The sequence below is a fragment of the Mobula hypostoma genome, chromosome 25 (assembly GCF_963921235.1).
Source record: "Mobula hypostoma chromosome 25, sMobHyp1.1, whole genome shotgun sequence".
NCBI classification, from domain to species: Eukaryota; Metazoa; Chordata; class Chondrichthyes; order Myliobatiformes; family Myliobatidae; genus Mobula; species Mobula hypostoma.
The window spans coordinates 28568559-28591017 of record NC_086121.1 but is presented as its reverse complement, the minus strand read 5'-3'; the positions used below and the strand labels follow the sequence as shown (position 1 = coordinate 28591017).

Sequence of the window (22459 nt, the reverse complement as noted above, 5' to 3'; positions counted from 1 at the left end):
CAGCCTCAAAATAAGGGGTCAGCCAGAGCAACTACAAGAAACAATTTAAGCAACACACACACACACAATGCCGGAGAAACTCAAGACCAGGCAGCATCTATGGAGAAGAATACAGTCGACGATTCGAGCTGAGACCCTAGGTTTTCTCTTGTTTACGAGAAGAAATTTATTCACTCAGAGAGCAATGTATGTTTAGAAGTTCTACCCATGAGTATTATGAAGGCTCAGTTAGTGAGCATATTTAAGACAGGCATGAATAGATTTTTAGATATTAAGGAAAGCAAGAGGTAATGGTTTAGTGTACAGGAGTGATGCTGAGGTTAAAGATCTGCTATGATCTCAATGAAGTAGCAGGAAGGGCTGAATAACCTTCTCCTGCTTCTAGTATTCAACTTCTGATGTACTAGGTTCAACTTCAAATTTATGCTCAGGTGGTTGGACTCAGCTGAGATGGGCATTGAACTTGACCTCAGCAGATTTGGGCTATAGAAGGGTACTGTGACGAAGTGCTTTGAGAGGCTCATCATGGCTAGAATTAACTCCTGTCTAAGCAAGGACCTGGATCTGCTGAAATTTGCCTACTGCCATAATGGGTGCAAACTCACTGGCTCTCCACTCGGCCTTTCACCACCTGGACAACAGCAATGTCTGTGTCAGGCTGTTGTTTATTGACTGCGGTTCAGCGTTCAGCAGCATTGTCCCCTCAGTACTAATCAATAAGCTTCAAAATCTGGGCTACTGTACCTCCCTCTGCAACTAGATCCTTCTTCATTGAGAAACCGCGGTCAGTGTGGTTTGGAAATATCTCCATTTCACTGACAATTAACAGAGGTGCACCTCAAGGACGCGTACTTAAATCGCTGCTTTACTCCCTCCGCACCCGTGACTAGGCGCAGTGCAAGCACCATCTATAAATTCACCGCTGTCCCAACGGTTGTCAGCAGGATCTCAGACGGCGACAAGGAGGCGTACAGGAGTGAGGTTGATTGTGGGCTTCAGAAGGGGAAGTTGTGGGAGCACACACCGGTCCTCGTCGAGGGGTCAGCAGTGGAAAGGGTTAAGGAGTTTCAGGCTCCTGGGTGTCAAAATCTCTGAAGGTCTATCGTGGGCTCAACATACTGATGCAGTTACAAGAAGGCATGCCAGTGGCTATATTTCATTAGGGGTTTGAGGGTATATATATATATATATAGATAGAGGACCTCTGTTGGTTCAGGCCAACCATGGATACTGTGTTTTCATTGTCACTTTGATATGCCAGCCAGTACACAAGCTAGGGCAGTACAATAGGAGAGCAGGCTGTTGCCCATGCAGCAGGCTACCCCTCTCCACGCAGCTGATGAATCCAAAGGAAGAGCAGAGACCGATCCAGTTTAGCCCCAGTGGTGTTGCAGGAGCAGACAGTCTGTGTGGACCTCAACGCTGGACTGCCGTAGGGACTCCAGCTCCAGATATGTTCTCGGGGTCACGCACAAAGCCTTCCCCGTGGGTGGGTAAGGCTGCAGGGCAGCAGAGGTTTCAGATCAGAGATCTCTTTTCCCTAGATGAACTGCTAACCGCGACTGACATGCCCCATCTGCCCAAAGTGTCTGATTTTAAGGTGCCAGTAACCCACCTTTTCCCCTTCTTCTGTAGTGGAAACAGAAGCTAAGCTACACGTGAAGGCTAGGAGCTGAACATGGTTGTCAGAGGCTATCTGAGATGAGTGCTTTGACAGCCCTTAGTGGATCCCCACTTACCTTAAGGAACCATATATGTATAGTGGATTCAGGTTAATTAGGCCATTGGTTAATTGGGTAATCATTTATTTGGGACAACTCTTAAAGAACAATACTGATTGAGAAAATAGCCAGGAGTCCCTTCATTTTTAAATCATGTCAGTTACATGTGTGGCTGTTAAACACAACTCAGTTCTTCAATCAAACAGTTTTAAATAGCATCAACAAATCCAGAGTGGAGCCCCTAAGGTGGCTGGATGTCATTTAACATCCTTCCGGCAGCTCCTGCAGCCGAGCTGGTGCCAAACGTATTGCTTCGTAACCTTTCCTTTTGACTACACCGGTGAGGCCGAGAGGGGCACCTCGACGACTGGGCATCTCAGGATCTCCATACCTTCCGCCCAGGCTTCTGATTATCATCACCCATTGTCCCTCGAGACAGACGGATGCCAAACACCCCCTCACTGCTATTGGCAAGTCACTTTCAGGATTCATGTGCAATAACCATGAATAACCAGTGACTTATTTCAAGTCAGAATGGCGAGGAAGGGGAACCTGGAAGTTGAGATATTCCAGTGCACCACAACCTCCAGGTTCCAGTTTGGGAGGAACTGCTGGAGCACCGCAGGCAAGTAACTGTTGTACTTTTTTGTACACAGTTCACACTGCAGCCACTGTGCACCAGCGATGGCGGGAGTTAATATGTAAAATGGTGGATGAAGTGCCATTTAAGAGGACTGCTTTGTCCTGAACGCTGTTTAAGCATTTAGTGTCGCTGGAGCTGCATTCATGCAAGCCTGTGGGCAGTATTCCACCACTGTGCCTTGTGGATGTAGAGGTTGGAGATTGCCAGCAGGTGAGTCACTCACGGGATGATACATGGTAGTCATTGTAATTCTGCAGCTGATGCTGCTGTGCTGCAGGACAGTGGAGAAATTGCAGGCAGAGGCAGTTGCATGTGCGTGTTCCCTTTAATTACCTAATCCTCCAATGTTTGAGCTTTTAGGGCTGGGAGCACTTACTGTTTCCTAACTCCCTCTATGTCTGCACAAACAGTAGTTTCTGTGCTGCACTCCTGGCATCTTTTTCAGCATTTTGCAAGCCAAGTAAAACACATCCTTCCATTTAACTATCTTGCAACCAGTCTGAGTGACACCCATCTTGAGCACAAATGTGTTTGTAAAATGTGTTTCGATTAGTTTGCATTGTTTGTTTAAGCTGACTGGTAATGTGTATTTAGATTAATTCCTGAAATACCTTTGGAGAGGCTAGTATTTTCATTGCATTTCATTATACATTAATACTGATGTTTGTTTACAATGCTCTGCAGTGCGGATATATTAATCCAGTACACTTCTGTTGATCCACAATCTGAATTAAGTAATTGAACTGGGCAGCTCCATCCTTGGCCCTACTGCTTCTCTCTGGCATACTTCTGAATCTGTTCTTGTACAACCTGATCCCCCGCTCCTGTTCAAATTCATCCCGGCTCCTGTGTAATTCTTGCCCTTGCACAGTGCCATCCCCATGCAGTCATATTGCTGGGTTTGTCCAGTCTTCTCCTGGTATCTTCGCTTTCCCATTTCTGGCTCCCATGTAGTCTTTTCCCAGGATATTTAGTTTTTGATGACAGCCATGGGGTTGGCATTTCTTTCACGTGGGTAGAAACAGTGAGGAGGAAATGGTTTTTAGAGGCTAGCTGTGATGGAAGGTTTCTCTGGAGAATTCCCAATATGACTATTCTGGGTTGAGCATTTAGAAAGATCCAACCTCAGTATAATAATGCAGCTGAGAGGCCAGTCTGAAGGTGAGGGTAACACTCACAACACTCTGGAGGAACTCAGCAGGGCGGGCAGCATCCATGGAAACGATCAGTCAACGTTTCGGGCCGGAACCCTTCGTCAGGACTGAAGTGGGAAGGGGCAGAAGCCCTATAAAGAAGGTGCGGGGAGGGTGGGAAGGAGAAGGCTGGTAGGTTCCAGGTGAAAAACCAGTAAGGGGAAAGATAAAGAGGTGGAGGAGGGGAAGCAGGGAGGGGATAGGCAGGAAAGGTGAAGAAGGAATAGGGGAAAACACAATGGGTAGTAGAAGGAGGCGGAACCATAAGGGAGGTGATAGGCAGCGGGGGAGGGGGCAGAGTAAAATAGGGATAGGGGAAGGAATTACCGGAAGTTGGAGAATTCTATGTTCATACCAAGGGGCTGGAGACTACCTAGACGGTGCATGAGGTGTTGCTCCTCCAACCTGAGTTTAGCCTCATCATAGAATCTCCAAGAGAAAGAAACTCTGTTGTCAATAAAATATTTATCTGTCCTCCTAAGGTCATATAAGATTCAGGGTCTCTTGGTTTTACATCCCTGCTGCTGATAATGTCCTGAAGCAAGCAAATAGATTCACTCTTAAATGTCCATTGACAGTTCTTGTCTTATGTCCTGACACCTGCTGAATGTTTCTTGCACTTCCTGTTTTTGTTTCACATTTCAACCATCTGCAGTAAATTTCTATTTTCACAATGCCAAGCAAGACTAGTGCCAGGCCTAGAAAACATCAACAACAAGAAGTTCCTAATTGGTCCCTACATTTAGAACAAATTGTAACAGTGTATGTATTATGCTTACAAAACCTTAACTTCTTGTGGGCCAAGTAAAAAGAGATAGACATAGGAGCAGAATTAGGCTATTCAATCATGGTTGATCCTTTTTACCCCTCCTCAACCACATTCCCTGGCCTTCTCCCAATAACCTTTGATGCCACGTCCAATCAAGAATCTATTACAGTAATCTCTGCCTTAAATACACCTAACAACCTGGCCTCCACAGCTGCCTGTGCTAACATATTCCACAAATTCACCACCCGCTGGCAAAAGAAATTTCTCTGCATCTCTGTTTTAAATGGACATCCCTCTATCCTGAGTCTGTGCCCTCTTGTCCTAGACTTCTCCCACCATGGGAAACATCCTTTCCACATCTACTCTATCTAGGCCTTTTAACATTTGAAAGGTTTCAATGAGATCTGATGCACCTTCAATTACTCCAAAAGACTGAAGTAGGGTAAATACTGACAGGCTTTTATTCGCAGTAAAATATGACTTCCAGCATGCTGAGTGACTGCCTCTGGACTGAGGAGGAGGAGCAGGGCGAAATCACCTTTTATCAGGGGTCTGTGGGAGGAGCCACAGGGGCAGTCAGCAGAGGGCTGTGTCCAGACAGTTAACCCAGTTACAGCATATATATATATGGTTTACCACAACATCCCCCTCATCCTAAATTCCAGATGAGTACAGACCCAGAACCATCAAACGTCTCTTTCATTTCTGGAATCATCTTTATGAACCGCCACTGCACCCTCTCCATTGCCAGGACATCTTTTCTTAGATAAGGAGCCCAAAACTGTTCACAATACTCAAAGTGCAGCCCTGCCAGTGCCTTATAAAGGCTTAGCATTGCATCCTTGTTTTTATATTCTAGTCCTCTTGAAATGAATGCTAACATTGCATTTGCCTCCCTCACCACTGACTCACCCTGCAAGTTAACCTTTAGGGTGTTCTGCACAAGGATTCCCAAGTTCCTTTGCATCTCAGATTTTTGGATTTTCTCCTCGTTTAGAAAATAGTCTGTACATTTAATTCTATTACCAAGGTGCATGATCATGCATTTTCCAACATTGTATTTAACTTGCCACTTTCTTGCCCATTCTCCTAAACTGTCTAAGTCTTTCTGCAGCCTGCCTGTTTCCTCAAAACTACATGCTCTTCCACCAATCTTCATATCATCTGCAAACTTGGCAACAAAGCCATCTATTCTATCATCTTAATCATTGATATACAGCATAAAAAGAAGAGTTCTCAACACCAAGCCCTGCGGGAGACCACTGGTCACTAGCAGCCAACCAGACAAGGATCCTTTTATTCCCACTCGCTGCCTCCTATCAATCAGCCAATGCTCTAACCATGTTAGTAACTTTCCTGTAATACCATGGGCTCTTAACTAGGTAAGCAGCCTCATGTATGTCACCTTCTGAAAGTCCAAATATACATCCACTGCAACCCTTTTAGCTATCCTACTTGTAATCTCCTCAGAGACTCCCAACAGGTTCGTCTGGCAAGATTTTCCCTGAAGGAAATAATGCTGACTTTGTCCTATTTTGTTCTGTGTCACCTAGTACTTCATAACCTCATCCTTAACAATTGACTCCAACATCTTCCCAACCACTGAGGTCAGGCTAACTGCTGCTTTCCTCCTTTCTCAAAGAGTGGAGCGACATTTGCAATTTTCCAGTCCTCTGGCACCATGCCGGAGTCCAATGAATTTTGAAAGTTCATTGCTAATTCTTCTACAGTCTCTAATGCTACCTCTTTCAGAACCATAGGGTGCAGTTCATCTGCTCGGGGTGACTTACGTATCCTTAAGTCTTTCAGCTTTTTGAACATCTTTTCCCTTGTAGTAGTAACTGCACTCACTTCTCTTACACCCTTCAACATCTGGCACACTGCTAGTATCTTCCACAGTGAAGACTGATGCAAAATACTCATTTAGTTCATCTGCCACCTCCTTGTCCCCCATTATTATTTCACCTGCCTCATTTTCTAGTGGTCCTATATCCACTTCCATCTCTCTTTTATTTTTCACATACTTGAAAAATCTCTTACTATCCGCTTTGATATTATCTGCTAGCTTCTTTCATATTTTATCTTTTCTCTTCTAAATAATGATTCCTTTAGCTGCTCTCTGTAGGTTTTTAAAAGCTTCCCAATCCTCTATCTTCCTGCTAGTTTTTGCTTTGTTGTATGCTCTTTCTTCGGCTTTTACATTTGGATTGATTTCCCTTAATGTGGCTGTTCAAGGCTGGACTTGACCTCATGACCAATGTTGAAGTTCTCCATCTAGAGCCACGGTTAGCACCTGATCATGCAGGAGAGGTGATCTGATGAAGCAGTAACCAGCTTAATCCATAAAGATTCCAGTTTTCTGACAAAACATAATAGTAACCATATAATTAGGATACTGTGAATAGGTCACGCTGATTTTAGTCTTGATTGTGCAGCCTGCTGTTCCACCAAATGGAGTTCCATGCTCAGGGCACTCCTTTTTAATTTACCATTTGGATGTTTTATTTCCATCTTGATTGATTTTAAATTTGAAACGAGATGTACATTTAAAGCAAAAATAGTCAAAGCCTGAATGCTGGAGGCTCAAGGATTGTTCTATCCTATAGCTTTAGAACATAGAAAAGTACAGCACAGTACAGGCCCTTCGGCCCACAATGTTGTGCCAACCCTCAAACCCTGCCTCCCATATAAGCCCCCACCTTAAGTTCCTCCATATACCTGTCTAGTAGTCTCTTAAACTTCACTAGTGTATCTGCCTCCACCACTGACTCAGGCAGTGCATTCCACGCATCAACCACTCTCTGAGTAAAAAACCTTCCTCTAATATCCCCCTTGAACTCCCCACCCCTTACCTTAAAGCCATGCCCTCTTGTATTGAGCAGTGGTGCTCTGGGGAAGAGGCGCTGGCTATCCACTCTATCTATTCCTCTTATTATCTTGTACACCTCTATCATGTCTCCTCTCATCCTCCTTCTCTCCAAAGAGTAAAACCCTAGCTCCCTTAATCTCTGATCATAATGCATACTCTCTAAACCAGGCAGCATCCTGGTAAATCTCCTCTGTACCCTTTCCAATGCTTCCACATCCTTCCTATAGTGAGGCGACCAGAACTGGACACAATGCTCCAAGTGTAGCCTAACCAGAGTTTTATAGAGCTGTATCATTACATCGCGACTCTTAAACTCTATCCCTCGACTTATGAAAGCTAACACCCCATAAGCTTTCTTAACTACCCTATTCACCTGTGAGGCAACTTTCAGGGATCTGTGGACATGTACCCCCAGATCCCTCTGCTCCTTCACACTACCAAGTATCCTGCCATTTACTTTGTACACTGCCTTGGAGTTTGTCCTTCTAAAAGTGTACCACCTCACACTTCTCCAGGTTGAACTCCATCTGCCACTTCTCAGCCCACTTCTGCATCCTATCAATGTCTCTCTGCAATCTTTGACAATCCTCTACACTATCTACAACACCACTAACCTTTATGTCATCTGCAAACTTGCCAACCCACCCTTCTACCCCCACATCCAGGTCGTTAATAAAAATCACGAAAAGTAGAGGTCCCAGAACAGATCCTTGTGGGACACCACTAGTCACAATCCTCCAATCTGAATGTACTCACCCCAGTACATTCATTTATTGAATGGATCTCTTCTACGAGGGGTGATCGATAAGTTCGTGGCCTAAGGTAGAAGGAGTCAATTTTGGAAAACCTAGCACATTTATTTTTCAACATAGTCCCCTCCTACATTTACACACTTAGTCCAGTGGCCTTGGAGCATACGGATCTTGGACCTCCAGAAAGTGTCCACAGATGGGTGATTGATAAGTTCGTGGCCTATGGTAGAAGGAGATGAGTTATTAACTTCAAACTTTCTGTATAATCACTCAAAGAGTTGAACTGCATGTGCGTGTAACGAGAGCTGTATAACCCATCTCCTTCTACCTTAGGCCACGAAATTATCAAGCACCCCTTGTACAATAAGATTGATTCGTAACGTCAGAGTCTACCTTGTCATAGCCTTGCACCTTATTGTCTGCTTGCACTTCACCTTTCCTGTAACTGTAACATTGTACTTTATATCCTGATATAGCGTTTCCCTTGCTCTACCTCAATGCAGTGATTTGATGGAAATTATCAGTGTGGATGGCATGCAAAACAAAGGTTTCCATTGTATATCACAATAATAATCCCATTCTATTTAGAAGATCAGATGAGGAGGTGTTTGAGCATAAGAAAGCCAAATATCAGGAGCTGGTAGAGCAGTCCCAGAGGCAGAAGTGGAGAGCACAATGCAAACCTATAGAGGAAAGGTGGAAAGGTTTTGTTGGCTGTTCACTATGCAGAACCTATTCTCTCCATAGCTTTATGGGGACTGCAAAGAGAAGAGTCATCTGGACCATCTGAGAGGCTGCTGAACGAGTCTCCAGATGGTTGTGGATGAAGAGGTATGACCTGTGGACCAATGCTGCTGAGACGCAAGCCAGAGCCTGATCAGTCTTGGCTGGGTCACCTGAGTGAGACTGATGTCGAAAGACCTGAAACACATGATGACTTCAGGTTGCATCGCTGATGATATGTCCCACCGCATCCTAGGATGTATCTTAGCAGAGCAAGATCATCCATGTAAATATCTAAAATATTAAGTTCCCAGTCATTTTGTTTGATGATTACAAGATTTGTGTACAGTGGAGTGAAGAGTTGACCTTTGCCATTCACATTTAGGTCCTTTGGTGAAAATGAAAACTGCCTGCTTTATATGATGATATGAAATAACTGAGGGTCTTTCCATCCAGCTGATAATCATCACAAAACTATCACTATTCAGAAAGGTCATTAGGCATTGGAAATATGACTGTATCCCACTGGTGCAATATGGGGAACTCTCTGAATTTGTACCTGAGGGACATTATTGGAGATAATCTAATCTTCAATTATACCTTCTATGATTCAAAGGGTTGCATATTCCCACCATATTCCTTCTCTCAATTTGACCATGACAAAATTTCCTTCAGTCTATGGAATAAAATGTAGGACTTCTGCCTGGACTATTTGCTTCCAGATGTAGCAACTCCCAGGTGGTAACTTGGCCCTAGTATTGACCAGACTTGAGTCTGCAGAGCAGGGAGCTCTCATGGGGCACAAGAAGAATGCTGATCCATTGCATCTCATCAAAATAGCAAACAAATAGAATTGCATTATGATGTGATAATTAAGAGTGATCCAGAATAACTCCAAAACATCTCATTTATCCGACATCTGCATATCATCTTTTTAGATCACACCATGAGGAAACTGAAATATTACTCAGATTCACACACAATCCATACGTAGGAGAATTCCATAGCCAGCGTTCCCAGTAAGGGTGCTACACTCACAGGAACACTATGATAGTTCGTGCTAAAAGATCTTAACCAAAGTACTGTATGTCTTTGTGGACAGGAGAAGGAGTTGGGGTGGGGGTGGGGGAAGACGGGTAAAATTCTCTGCTGGGTCAGAAACTTGTCTCTATTGACTTAGGAGTGAACTGTGTTTTAATTTGGTGAATCATGATTGATATTTTTCCTCTTTTTTTTTGTCTAAAACAGTATCCCTGAAGTCCGGATTTTGGATAATGGACCTTTTGAGTGTCACGTTGGCATCTATGATAGAACAAACCGCAAGAAGTTTCTGGAAGCATATGGCCGTGCCTTTCTCAATGTTATGGGTAAGTTAACAGGCACAGAGGTAGCCTTCCATTTTATTTATTTAGTTTTATTTATTTAGAGGCATGGCATGGAATAGGCCTTTCTTGCCCTTTGATCTGTGCCACCCAACAACTCCCGATTTAACCCTAGCTTAATCATGGGACAATTTACAATGACCAATAATCGGTACACCTTTGGACTGCAGGAGGAAACGGGAGCGCACAGAGAAACCCACGCATTCCAACTAGGAGGACGTACAAACTCCTTAGAGAGGACGCCAGGGTTGAACTCTGAACTCTGATGCCTGAACTGTAATAACATCATGCCACCCAGTATGCTCCCGTGGCGTGGGAATATAATGCTTGGGAAGAGAGTTTGAGAAAGCTCACATCTCAGAAGATTTTCATTATATACAGATGCACTTATCTATGCATGCTTTTTCCCACTGATACCACAGTGTAAGAAAACGCAAGTTATGAAAGCAAGTTTGGAGCCAATCTGCCTGGAAGGCTGGCAGGATTACTAGAATTGTGAAGTTAGAACACTTCCACAAATACTAACCTGGTTTCTTTTTTCGTTTGGGTCCTTTGTGAGTGACATTTTTCTATTAACTGAGCAAAAGGTAATTTATCTCCATAATTCAAGGACTGTTTATATGATCACAATCTCGAATTCATATTTCATCCAGCAATGTTGTTATTTATGGAAAATCCATGCCCTCCAGATCCTGGTTTTTCATTAATGACAAAATAATAGTTGGTATATTGAAAAAAAAATGGATCAGAGTCTGTAATATACAACAATTTCTACATCTCATTCTCCTCTCTCTTACTCATTCCTGTTCCTAATAAGACAGTTAGTCTTTCCCCTGAACCTAGCTTCCGAGGTCTTGTTCATTCATTCTTTTGGCCTTTCCTCCTTCATCACCAGTGAGTTAACTTTTATAACATCTCTGGGAATTCCTTCATGCTGCAGACTGGAGTTATTCAAGAAAGAGACTCATCACCACCTAAGAATAGCTAGTAACAAGCGCCCTTGCCATATTCCATCTTCAAACTAAAACTGAATCCAGCCATGGATATTGCTGATCTGAACCATACTCTCTTGTTTCCCCAAATCCTTAAATACCATCCCTTGAATACTCGTACACCTCTCTGGAACCAGACTCTTCCATGTTGGCTCCAACTCATTGGCTGAAATTTTCCAAAAGATTCTTACTGTGCATCGAGAGGTTGGCAGTTGGTCTGAACCATCCTAACTGCTCCCTAACTCACACTGATAATGAGCATTCGCTTGGGACAGTCAAATTCAAACGTAATACTAATGATTAAGTCACAGAATCATCGAACATTATGGCAAGAAGACGGTACTTGGCCTATTGGACCCATACAAGGTCTCTATTGAGCTACCCATCTAGCCTCTGCCTCTTTCTTATAGTCCTAGAAATGTCTTTCCTCAAGTATTTATCCTTTTCCCTTCTATAAATTAATTGTTTGTTTCCATCACTCTTCCAGGTGATACTTTCCAATCCAAGGAGGAGATAGATATTACTTTGAAAGTTTTAGTACCTGAATGCAAAGGGGAACTGGCACAGAAGAGGAATTGAGGCCTGGGGCAAATCAGCTGGGATTATGTTTAATGGTGGGGCAGGCTTGAGGGGCGGAGTGGCCTATTCCTCGCTACTGTATTTCAGTTCAACAAAACGGCATAAAAGAATAATTGTCAACTTCCACAGCATTGCTTCCAACTCCCACCTTCTGTTCTTTAGCTAATTATGTAAACTCTGTGTCCACTAGTTCCATAGCTCCTGCTGGTGAAAATAATTTATCCATAATTGCAAACCCTTCATCTGAGGTGTTTTTCAGTATTGTGTCAAAGGAACACTGTGGTGTTCCTGAAGCCTGCCACCACTTAGGAGAGGAAGAAAGCTTTCAGCAGCCCACAGGCTGAGTTCTGCTTGACAATTGTGCCAAGCTTCAGTAGCTGCCAACAACAATCACTCCAGGTGCCCAAGGCATAGCAGCATTTATAGTTTTCCTGCTCCTCCTCCCAGTGCCAGGCTGCTCGGCCCAGAAAGATATATCACCAGGACTCCAAGTGAAACTGACCCAGAAGCATCTTGCCGAGTCAGGGTGGAGCATGCCAGATAGCCCACCGCCGATCTGCTGTGTGTTTCCTTATCGTGCTGGTATTTCCCAAGCCTTCAGATACTTAACTTGAAAAGAACGAATTGAAAGAGTTACATTTATACAAAAGCTGGTTATTTAAGTCAATATATTAAATCTACCTTGATGTGGTTCTGGCATTTTGTTCAGCTGCACTGCACTTTCTCTGTAGCTGCTACACTCTATTCTGCTTTCTCTTTTATTGCTCAATGTTCTTATGTATGGCTGATCTTATGATGGTATACAAATAGAAGCTTTACACTGTCTCTCTGTACACATGACAATAATAAACCAACTTCCATTCCAAGCGACATATAAACTGCTGGAGGATCTCAGTGAGTCAAGCGTAGCGTAATGGGATTGGAGGAAAGGTACGTAATTCACAACCACCGACATTGAGTTGGAGTTCACTTTAAGGGTCTGGTCTGACGTGGTGGCATAATTACGTGAAGCATTTTTTTACTGCACTTCGTGTTCAGTGTTTGGACACTGAATGAGCTATTGCGGTTTTTCTTAAACATAAAACGCCTTATGCCGTTTTATTTTGCGAAGGCCTACATGCGTGTCTGTGCAAGGGAAGGAATTGTCAATGTTTTGAGTCAAAATCCTGCATCACGACCAGTGCAGGGTTTTGACTTAAAGTATCGACAATTCCTTTCCTCCCACAGATGCTGCCCGATCACCTTAGTTCTTCCGGCAATTTGTTAGTTGCTCCAGGTTCCAGCACCTGCATTCTCTTGTGTCTCCAATTTCAATTCCACATTCTCTGCTAAAAAGGAACATCATTGAAAGTCTACATGTAGTGCACAATTTACAGACCATATCATGATCACCAGGTGTTCTATGTAGGGTATGTTACCAGTGGACACTGATACTGTAAAATGTAAGACTAGAGTTTTTTTTTATGTTTCTGACTATCTCTAAATTTAACTGGGCATGGAACATTGTGCAGAAAAATTGCTCCTTAGACCATAAGGAATGCTGCATTCCTGTCAAACCCTAATGCTCTGTGCCTGATGTACTCTTTGTTAATTGATGATGTCATACAGTCATCCTGAGAACACCAAAAGTCACAGAGACCCAGCTCACATCTACGCTCACAGGACCTTTTGATATCGACTAGAGTCTCGAGCAACAGTCTACCTAAGCTGATGGTTTTCCAAGTGGAGGCCAATGCACTTGGATCGGCGGCAGGCTGTTAAGTAAAAGGGATGCCAAAGCAGATACTGCAAGTGTCAGCTGTGCAGGGTTCAAGGAATGTAGGTAACAGGTAGAAGAGAGGCCTGGGGAGTTTGGGGGTGGGGGGAGAGCACAGGAGAGAGAGGCTCAGGGAGATTGGGAATGATCAGCAGACTAGAAAACTCCATATTCTCCTCCCCCTCTAAAACAGCTCATACTAGCTGTGTGCAATAATCAAACAGAACTGAAATATCATATTCTTGCTACATTGGCCTGAAGAATGTAACTGAAGTAGTTGCATTGCACCGACAATTTGATTTATAGTTACCCAGTTAGTGTTATTGGGCCATGTGGAAAGCTATTTGGTTGAAGTGAGTCACTGGAAAAACATTTGAAAACCACTGGTCCAGCCAATTGCAGCAACGTAAACACCATAAGACCACATCACAGGTGCAGGATTAAGCCACTCAGCCCATTCCATCTGCTCCACCACTCCATCATGACTGATTTATTAATGCAGCCAGCCCCATTCTCCTGCCTTCCCCCTGTAACCTTTGACACCCTGACTAACCAAGAACTGATCAATCTCTGCTTTAAATATATTCAATGACTTGGCCTTCACAGCTGTCTATGGCAATGAATTCCACCGACTGCCCATCTCTGGCTGAAGAAATGCCTTCTCATTTCTATTCTAAATGTATGTTCCTCTATTCTGAGGCTGTGTCCTCTGGTCCTAGAGTCACCCACTATAGGAAACATCACCTCCACATCTACTCTGTCTAGACCTTTCAATATTTGATAATGAGAGCTCCCCCCACCCCCCCACCCCCACATTTGTCTAAACTCCAGTGAGTACAGGCCCAGAGCTATCAAACACTCTTCAAATTTTAACCCTTTCCTTCCTGGAGTCATTGTCCTGGGCCTCCTCTGGTCCCTCTCTAATGCCAGCACATCTTTTCTTTGATAGGTGGTTCAAAACTGCTCACAATACTCCAAGTGGGGCCTCATCAATGCCATATAAAGCCTTAGCATTACATCCTTGTTCTTATATCCTAGTCCTCTTGAAAAGAATGCTGACATTGCATTTGCCTTCCTTACCACTATCTCAACCTGCAAGTTAACTTTTAGGGAATCCTGCAGCATGGACTTTCAAGTCGTTTTGCGTATCTGATTTTTGGATTTCTTTCCATTTAGAAAATAATCGATGCTTTTATTCCCTCTACAAAAGTGCATGACCATACATTATCCTACACTATATTCCATCTGCCACTATTTTGCCTATTCTTCCAATTCATCCAAGTCATTTTGCAGATTCCCTGCTTCCTCAATGGTAGCTGCCTGTCCACCTATCTTTATGTCATCTACAAATAATTCCGACATCCAAATCACTGACAAATTACACGAAAAGAAGCAGTCCCAACACCGATCCCTATGGAACACCATTTCTCACAGACAGCCAACCAGAATAAGCCCCCTTAATTCCAACTTTTTGCCTCCTGCTTATCAGCCAATCTTCTATCCATGCTAGTATCTTTCCCGTAATACCATGGACTCTTATCTCATTAAGCAGCCTCAAGTGCAGCACCTCGTCAAAGGCCTTCTGAAAATCTAAGTAAACAAGATCCACTGACTCTCCTTTGTCTATCTTTGCTGTTATTTCCACAAAGAATTCTAACACATTTGTCAGTTAAGATTTCCCCTGAAGGAAACCGTGTTGACTTTGGCCTATTTTATCATGTGCCTCCAAGTACCCTGAAACCTCATTCTTAATAATGGACTCCAACATCTTCGCAACCACTGAAGTCAGACTAACTGGTTCCTAATTTCTTTCCTTCTGCCGCCCTCCCTTCTTAAAGAGTGGAGTGACATTTGCAATTTCCCAGTCTTCCAGAACTATTTCAGAATCCAGTGGTTCTTAAAATATCATTACTAATGTCTCCAGAATCTCTTCAGCTACCTCTTTCAGAACCCTGGGGTGTAGTCCATCTGGTGTAGGTGACTTATTTATCTTCAGACTTTTCAGCTTCCCAAGCACCTTCTCCTTAATAATAGCAACTACACTCAGTTCTGCCCACTGACACTCACATACAGCTAGTGTCCTCCAGAGTGAAGAGTGATGCAAAATACTTCAGTCTGCCATTCCTTTGTCTCCCATCACTGCCACTCCAGTGTTGTTTTCTAGTGATCCAATATCCACTCTCACTTCTCTTTAACTCTTTCTGTATCTGAAAACACTTCTGGTATCTCTTTGATATTTTTGACTAGCTTACCTTCGTATTTCATCTTTTTTCTCCTTATGTTTTTTTTTAGTTGCCTTCTGTTGGTTTTTAAAAACTTCTGAATCCTTTAACTTCCACTATTTTTTGCTATATTATATCCCCTTTCTTTTCCTTTTATGCTGTGTTTGACTTCTATTGTCACGCATAGTTGCTTCATCTTCCCCTTAGAATACTTCTTCATTTTTGGGATGTATCTATCCTGCACCTTCCGAATTGCCCCCAGAAACTCCAGCCGCTGATGTTCTGCCAACATCCCTGTTAGTGCCCCCTTCCAGTCAACTTTGGCCAGCTCCTCTCTCATACCTATTTAATTCCCTTTACTCCACTGCAATACTGTTACCTGACTTCATCTTCTCCCTCTCAAACCACAGGGTGAATTCTATCGTATTATGATCACTGCCTCCCAGAGGTTCCTTTACTTTAAATTACCCAGTTAAATCTGATTCATTCCACAGTGCCCAACTAGAATTGCCTTTTCCTCAGTGGGCTCCACCAGAAGCTGCTGTAAGAAAACATCTCATAGGCATTCTACAAATTCCCTCTCTTGGGATCCAGCACCAACCTGATTTTCCCAATCTACCTGCATATTGAAATCCCCCGTGACTGGTGTAACATTGCCATTATGACATGCCTTTTCCATTTCTCGTCGAAATTTATATCCCACATCTTGGCTACTGTTGTGTAAATATTAAATGCTGCTGGAACCTTGTCAGCACAGCAGTGTAATTCCAGAGGTGTTACACTGCTCGCATTTCATGAGAACAGAGAATTTTGCTTTACCTCCGCATGAATGGGGTTGCACATCTATAGGAGCACTGCTCCAGTGGTGCAGCAGCTGCATAACTAGACAATGAAATGCAATGACCATGCTTACAGTTGAATTTAAATTTATTCAAATATCTTTAAAACAAAACAGTTGGTCTTAGTAACAATGATCACACACTAGTAGATTGTTGCAAAAATGCATCTGGTTCACTAATGCCCTTCAGGAAGGGAAGTCTGACATTCTTAGCCTGAATGGCCTATTGGTGACGCCAGACCCTGCAATATGGTTCACTCTGAAACAGCCTGGCAAGCACCTTGGTTTAAGGCAATAAGAAATGGACAACACATGGTGGTCTTGTCAGTGACATCCAGAACCTGGAAAATGAACCAATAAGAAAAAGATACTCCTGGATGGATAGAACCCCACCCATAGCAGATGGACTGCATCTGGAGAAGATTACTAATAGACACTACTTGGAATGGGTGGGTGGTTTTATGAGGGAAGTTTGAACTAGGCTAGGCATGTATCTGCTGGAGTTCAGAAGAATATGAAAGGAACTTGATTGAAACATATAAGGTGCCTCCATGGAAGAAGGTTGTAAAAATTCTGTTAGAAACATCAGAGAATCAAGAGTGTAGAGAAAATGAGAAACAGTAGTGATAAAAAGCAAAGTGCTTGAGAAGCTGCTGCTGCTAAGTTAACAAATTTCACAACACATGCCGGTGATAATAAACCTGATTCTCATCCTAAAGCTGTCAGGACTGAAAGCCACTGAGTGAAAGTGCAAGTGCATCAAGCCAATGGTCCTGACAAAGGGTCTTGCCCCGAGAAGTAAACCATTTATTCCTCTCCCTATATACTGCCTGACCTGCTGAGTTCCTCCAACATTTTGTGCATGTTGCTCTGGATTTCCAGCATCCGTAGAATCTCTTACTTATAGGCAAATGGTACATTAGCCTTTATTACAAGAGGATCTAGAGACACAAATATAGATCTCTTACTATAAATATAGGACCTTTGTGAGACCTCTGCAGAAGTATTGTTTACAGTTTCATTCTCCTTAACTAAAAAATAAAAAGATAAACCAATTTTAAAAAATGAGAGACAGTGCAAATGAAGATTAAACAGACTGCTTCCCGTGATTGTGGGTTTGCAGTGAGAAGAGATTGAGTAGACTAGAGTTAGAGAAATGAAAGGCTATCTTACAGAAATTTTATAAAATTCTCGTAGGAGTTAGCATAAGGTTTGGCAGGATAGGTGCAGGTAGGAAGATTCCCCTGGGTGAAGAGTCTTGGATAGGGGGCATTGACTTACCATAATGCACAGACCACCTAAGACAAAGAGAATGGGAAATTTCTTCACATATATGGTGGTGAATCTTTGAAATAACATGCCAGGAAGGGCTTAGACTCTGTTGTTGTTTTTTTTCAAAGCAGAGTTCACTACATTTCTGGATATAAAGTGAATTAAGGAATGTAGAGATTGCCCAGAAAATGGAGTTGAGGTAGAAGACCAGTCATGATCTGGATGAATGTTAGAACAGGCTTGAAAAGACCAAGTAGACTATTCTGCCCCTGTTCCCATATTCTTATGTTTTATTTGATAATCCCGATGCGTCTTGAGAAGTTGAGAGTGGAGAAGAATAACATCTAGCACAACAGATCACTCATTTAAGAGACATATTTTTTTCCGCGTAGGGAGTTATAAATCTTTTGAAATTTCTTCCTCAAAGAACAATTTTTGAATATAAAACAGACAGACAGAATCTTAATAAAGTGAAGGTTATTGGGAGGGTTGGCAGACTAGAGTGTAGAGTTGAGACTACATCAGACCAACTATGATCTTGTAGAGGTGGTATAGATTCTAATTCATGTGTTCATCTGCCTTCCCCATGTACTCTTGCAGGAGAGGGATATGGAGATTCAGTGGCACAGTTGTGAAAATGACTGTCTCACAGCAACAAACCGGATTCCATTTTGACCTTGGGTGCTGCCCCATGTGGTGCTGGTACATTCTCCCTATGACCAAGCGGGTTTCCTCCCACATAACAAAGACATGAAGGTTGATAGGTTTATTGGCTTCTGTAAAATGCCCCCCATGTGCAGGTGAGTGATAGAATATGAGAAAGTTAATGAGAATGTGAGGAGAATGAAAATTGGATTAATTTAGTATAAATGGGTGGTTGATCATCAGCACAAATTCAATGGGCTGAATGGCCTGGTCCCAGGCTGCATTCCTAGACTGTGACTTCCACTAGCAAAGTGACCAGGATCAGCCAATTATCTTTATGCTGGTAACTCTTGTCAGGTATTCAGTAAGGCAGGGAAAGCACAGCATTTGCTCTCTGGCTGAAGTACAAAGGAAATATCCAGGGAGGAAAAGATCAGTAGAGAGTTGGTGAAGTCTTAACAAAGCATCAAATACACGTTTGATATGTTTAGAACCTTTCTTCAAATGTAATACGCTCAATTTCAGCCAGCAAGTGAACGTTAAATGGGGTTTGGCATCATTCAAAATACTCTGCATGAACTTATCACTCCTGTTCAGCTGTTTGGACTCTAGAGAGATTGATATGATGATATTAGCCATGAAATTTTTTCACTTTCCTCAAGGAGCTAAATTTCCATTTGGATGCTTAATAAACCTGCACATATCCATCCCAACCTTGGCTTCAACTCCTCTGTTAAGGTGGCATCATATTCCAGATGTAGGCTAAACTAATGTCAGGTTGAAGACGCCTCTTTCACCAACTCATTAGCACCTGGATTATTCAACTGTTCATGCTCCCAGTGCACTGCTCTCCTTGTGTGTGAAGTAGGAAATACACGATTCAGCAGCAAGCCAAACTTCACTCAACTGAAAACCGGTGTCAGGATATCACGCGCTCATGCGTACAATTGAGTAAGAAAAAGCTGATGATTTTGACAGCACAAACGAAAGAAGGACAACATAGGATTGCATAAATATATATATACTTCAGTCTGACTGTAGAGCTCTATTAAAGACAAAATGGCTTCCCCCCGATGTGGTCCAACTGGATTTCAGAATCAAAGTTGGCAGCACTATCAAAATAAAAGTTAGCAGGGCCATATTTCAAAATAAAAGCCTGAACACTCCCTGCCTGGCATCTGAGGTCCTTTTCTGTAAAGTTTCCAGTTGGGAGCAGAGCACTGTGTTCCTTTGTGAGAAGCATTGCAGGAGTAAAAATTAAAGGTGAGTCTGCATCTGTAGAGACTGGAACCAATTGCCTCGAGCTGAAGATCGCCTTTACTTCTGCCATGAGCTGGAAGATCCTGCGCACATCAGCAATAGAATCCAAGATTCTCCCGAACACTCCAATCATGTGCTCCCATGAACTGCCCATACAGTCTGGTGGGTAAAGTATCAGGTACAACCTTGGCTATTTATATACCTCAGTACCTTAGGAGCTTTCATCACTTTCTGGGACCCAAGTCCATGGTAATCACCAACTAAACTCATACCACAGTCAGAGCGTAGTCTTCTGGATGGATCACAGATGGCAAACAACCATCTCAGTGTATTAATGCAACTAGATTTATTCATGGACTCAATCACTTCTGTGTGAACAGCCTGAGTGCTCAGGCAATTAAAGAGCACTGCCCATCGCCTGTTGTAAGCTAGCCCTTCTTGTGTATGTGTGCTAACCACAGTCCAAGGACCAAAGACATCTAGACCACTGTAAGTGAATGGTGGAGAGGTGCACTGTCACTTCTCTGGCAAGTTTGACATCATTTGCCTTTCCATTTTACCCTATAGCTTGTGACAAGTGACACAGTGATCTAAACTGCTACTTGTGTGTCTCTTACTGCCAATAAGCCATATCCCAATAGCTCTAATGTAAATGTACGCATTTGTGCTCAAGGTAATGATATCTGAGCAACATGGGAACTTGATGCTTGCCAAGCAAAGTAATGGGGATCCTCTCTGAGCTGCTCAAATCTGCATGCTTTTTAACAAAACGAGGAGGAACCTTGGATGAAGGTGTCTCATCCCGAACTTTCCCAGGTGTCTGAAAAGTTTGCTCTTTCTTCCTCCACTCTTCTTCAAGCAAATTACATTTTTTGAGATAACTTCAGCAAAACAGCCATTAACAGTAGACACAGACCATTGCTCTTCCACAGCGACAGCTGGGTGATGATCAATAATGATATCACTTGCATAATTATTTTAAAAAACTGGACCAAAGCATCAATTTTCTCTTTTGGTTTGTGCACACCAGATTTTCCATTTGTTTCTTTCTTTTTATTTGATAACATCCTTCACTGCATTTTGTACAGCTGCTGGATCATTGGGAACCACAACTCTACACAATACACTGTGCTGACATACCCTCCATTCACTGCTATCTGATCACATAGTTGTTCTACCTATCTTTTGCTTCTTGTTGGCTGCAAGAAATCTTCTTGATTCCGGGACCAACTCCATTAGTCAATGGAGATTTTCCACCATACCCTAGATTTGGTTTTGCCTAGCAATTGGGTGTTGGCTAGAGAAACTGCATTTAGCTGATTCTTTTCTCTATCCAAGTCCAATCTCTGCCACATCCACTTCGGAAGGAAGGTTTTTCTGGTTTGTTCTGTTCTTTCTATTTCATCTCTCGGTAAAGTCACAACTTTCAGAAGCTGTTACCCACTCCGGAATTGCTTGGTCTGAAGAATTTTAATTGGATAGATCTGGTGACTTATTTCGAGCAACAATGGAAGCCATTTCCTGAGGATCTGTTCTTGTTGTCACGCTGGTTATGTAATTGTTTACATGTACAGATATATCATTGTCTACATCGGTGGCTGCATCCCCTTCTTGTCAGAGCCGTCTGAATTGTGGAGGTTTGTCCTGTTAAGGAGGCCTCCTTCTCTATGCTGGCATATCCATTGACCATTCCCTTTGGGTGGCAGGTCTTCCGTGTTCTAGTTTCCACTAAATGAGATTTTGTCCGCCACTCTATTTTCCTCGCCAGCATTTTTATGTTGAGGCTGTGAACAGGAGTTTATCTTTCCTTTAAAGTTAACATGGCTTGTGCAAGGGCTAAGCAATGAAGGCCTCCCATTCTCAAGTTCAAGATTATTGTCATTCACCTGTACACATGCATGCCGCCAAACAGGACAACCTTCCTCTGGACCATGGTGCACAACACAGTCTACATGATTCACACACGTTACACGTAAAGTAATATTACCACAAATAAATTAACAAATAATGAAGTGTTTGTACGATGCAAGTTAAAAAATAAGCAGTATAATGCTACTGATGCTTCATATATGATGAGATGTGGATGGTGACAGGGAGTTAAGTCGTCTTTTGGCCTGGGGGATGGAGCTGTTTCCCACCTTACAGTTCTTATCCTATTCCTGCCTGATGGTAGAGGGTCAAAGAGATTGTTGGGTGAATGGGAAGGACCACTGGCAATGCTAAGGGCCCTGCTTACACAGCACTCCTGATAAATATCTCTGACAGATGGCAGAGAGACCCGGATGATCCTCTCAGCAGTCCTTGCAATCCTTTGTAGGGACTTGCAGTTTGACGCCTCGTAAGTCCCATACAAGATGGTGATACAGCTGGTCAGGAAACCCTCAATGGTGCTCCTGTAAAAATTGTTCGGAAAGGGAGCCTCACTAGCCTCAGTCTTCTCAGGAAGTGGAGATGCTGCTATGCTTTTATGACCAAAGTGGTGGAGTTGATTGACCAGGTGAGATCGTCTATTATATACACTCCCAAAAATTTGGTGCTGCTCTCTCTCTCTGTGGAGGTGGTGTGTATGTGCAGTGAGGAGTGGTCAGCCTGTATCTTCCTAAAGTCCACAAGCATCTCTGTGGTCTTGTCCACGTTGAGACTCAAGTTGTTGTGCTCGCACCATTCTACCAGCTGCTCCATCTCCTCTCCGTACGTCCTCTCATCATCGTTGTCAATAAGGCCAACCACTGTTGTGTCATCAGCAAGCTTGATGAATCAGTTTGAACTGGATCTAGCAATGCATTCATGCATCTGCAGCATGAACATCAGCAGACTGAGCATACGACCCTGGGGAGTGCCTG

At 43.0% G+C, this 22459-nt stretch overlaps 1 protein-coding gene across 2 annotated transcripts in view; it reads left to right on the top strand.

Moving 5' to 3' along the window:
• igsf21a (immunoglobin superfamily, member 21a) overlaps positions 1-22459 on the top strand; it is a 433141-nt gene that overhangs the window by 197861 nt on the left and 212821 nt on the right. For both annotated transcript variants that reach the window (XM_063032904.1, XM_063032905.1), the window contains one exon: positions 9919-10037. In XM_063032904.1, coding sequence (XP_062888974.1) covers positions 9919-10037 — 119 coding nt within the window. The remainder of the gene's footprint in view (positions 1-9918; positions 10038-22459) is intronic.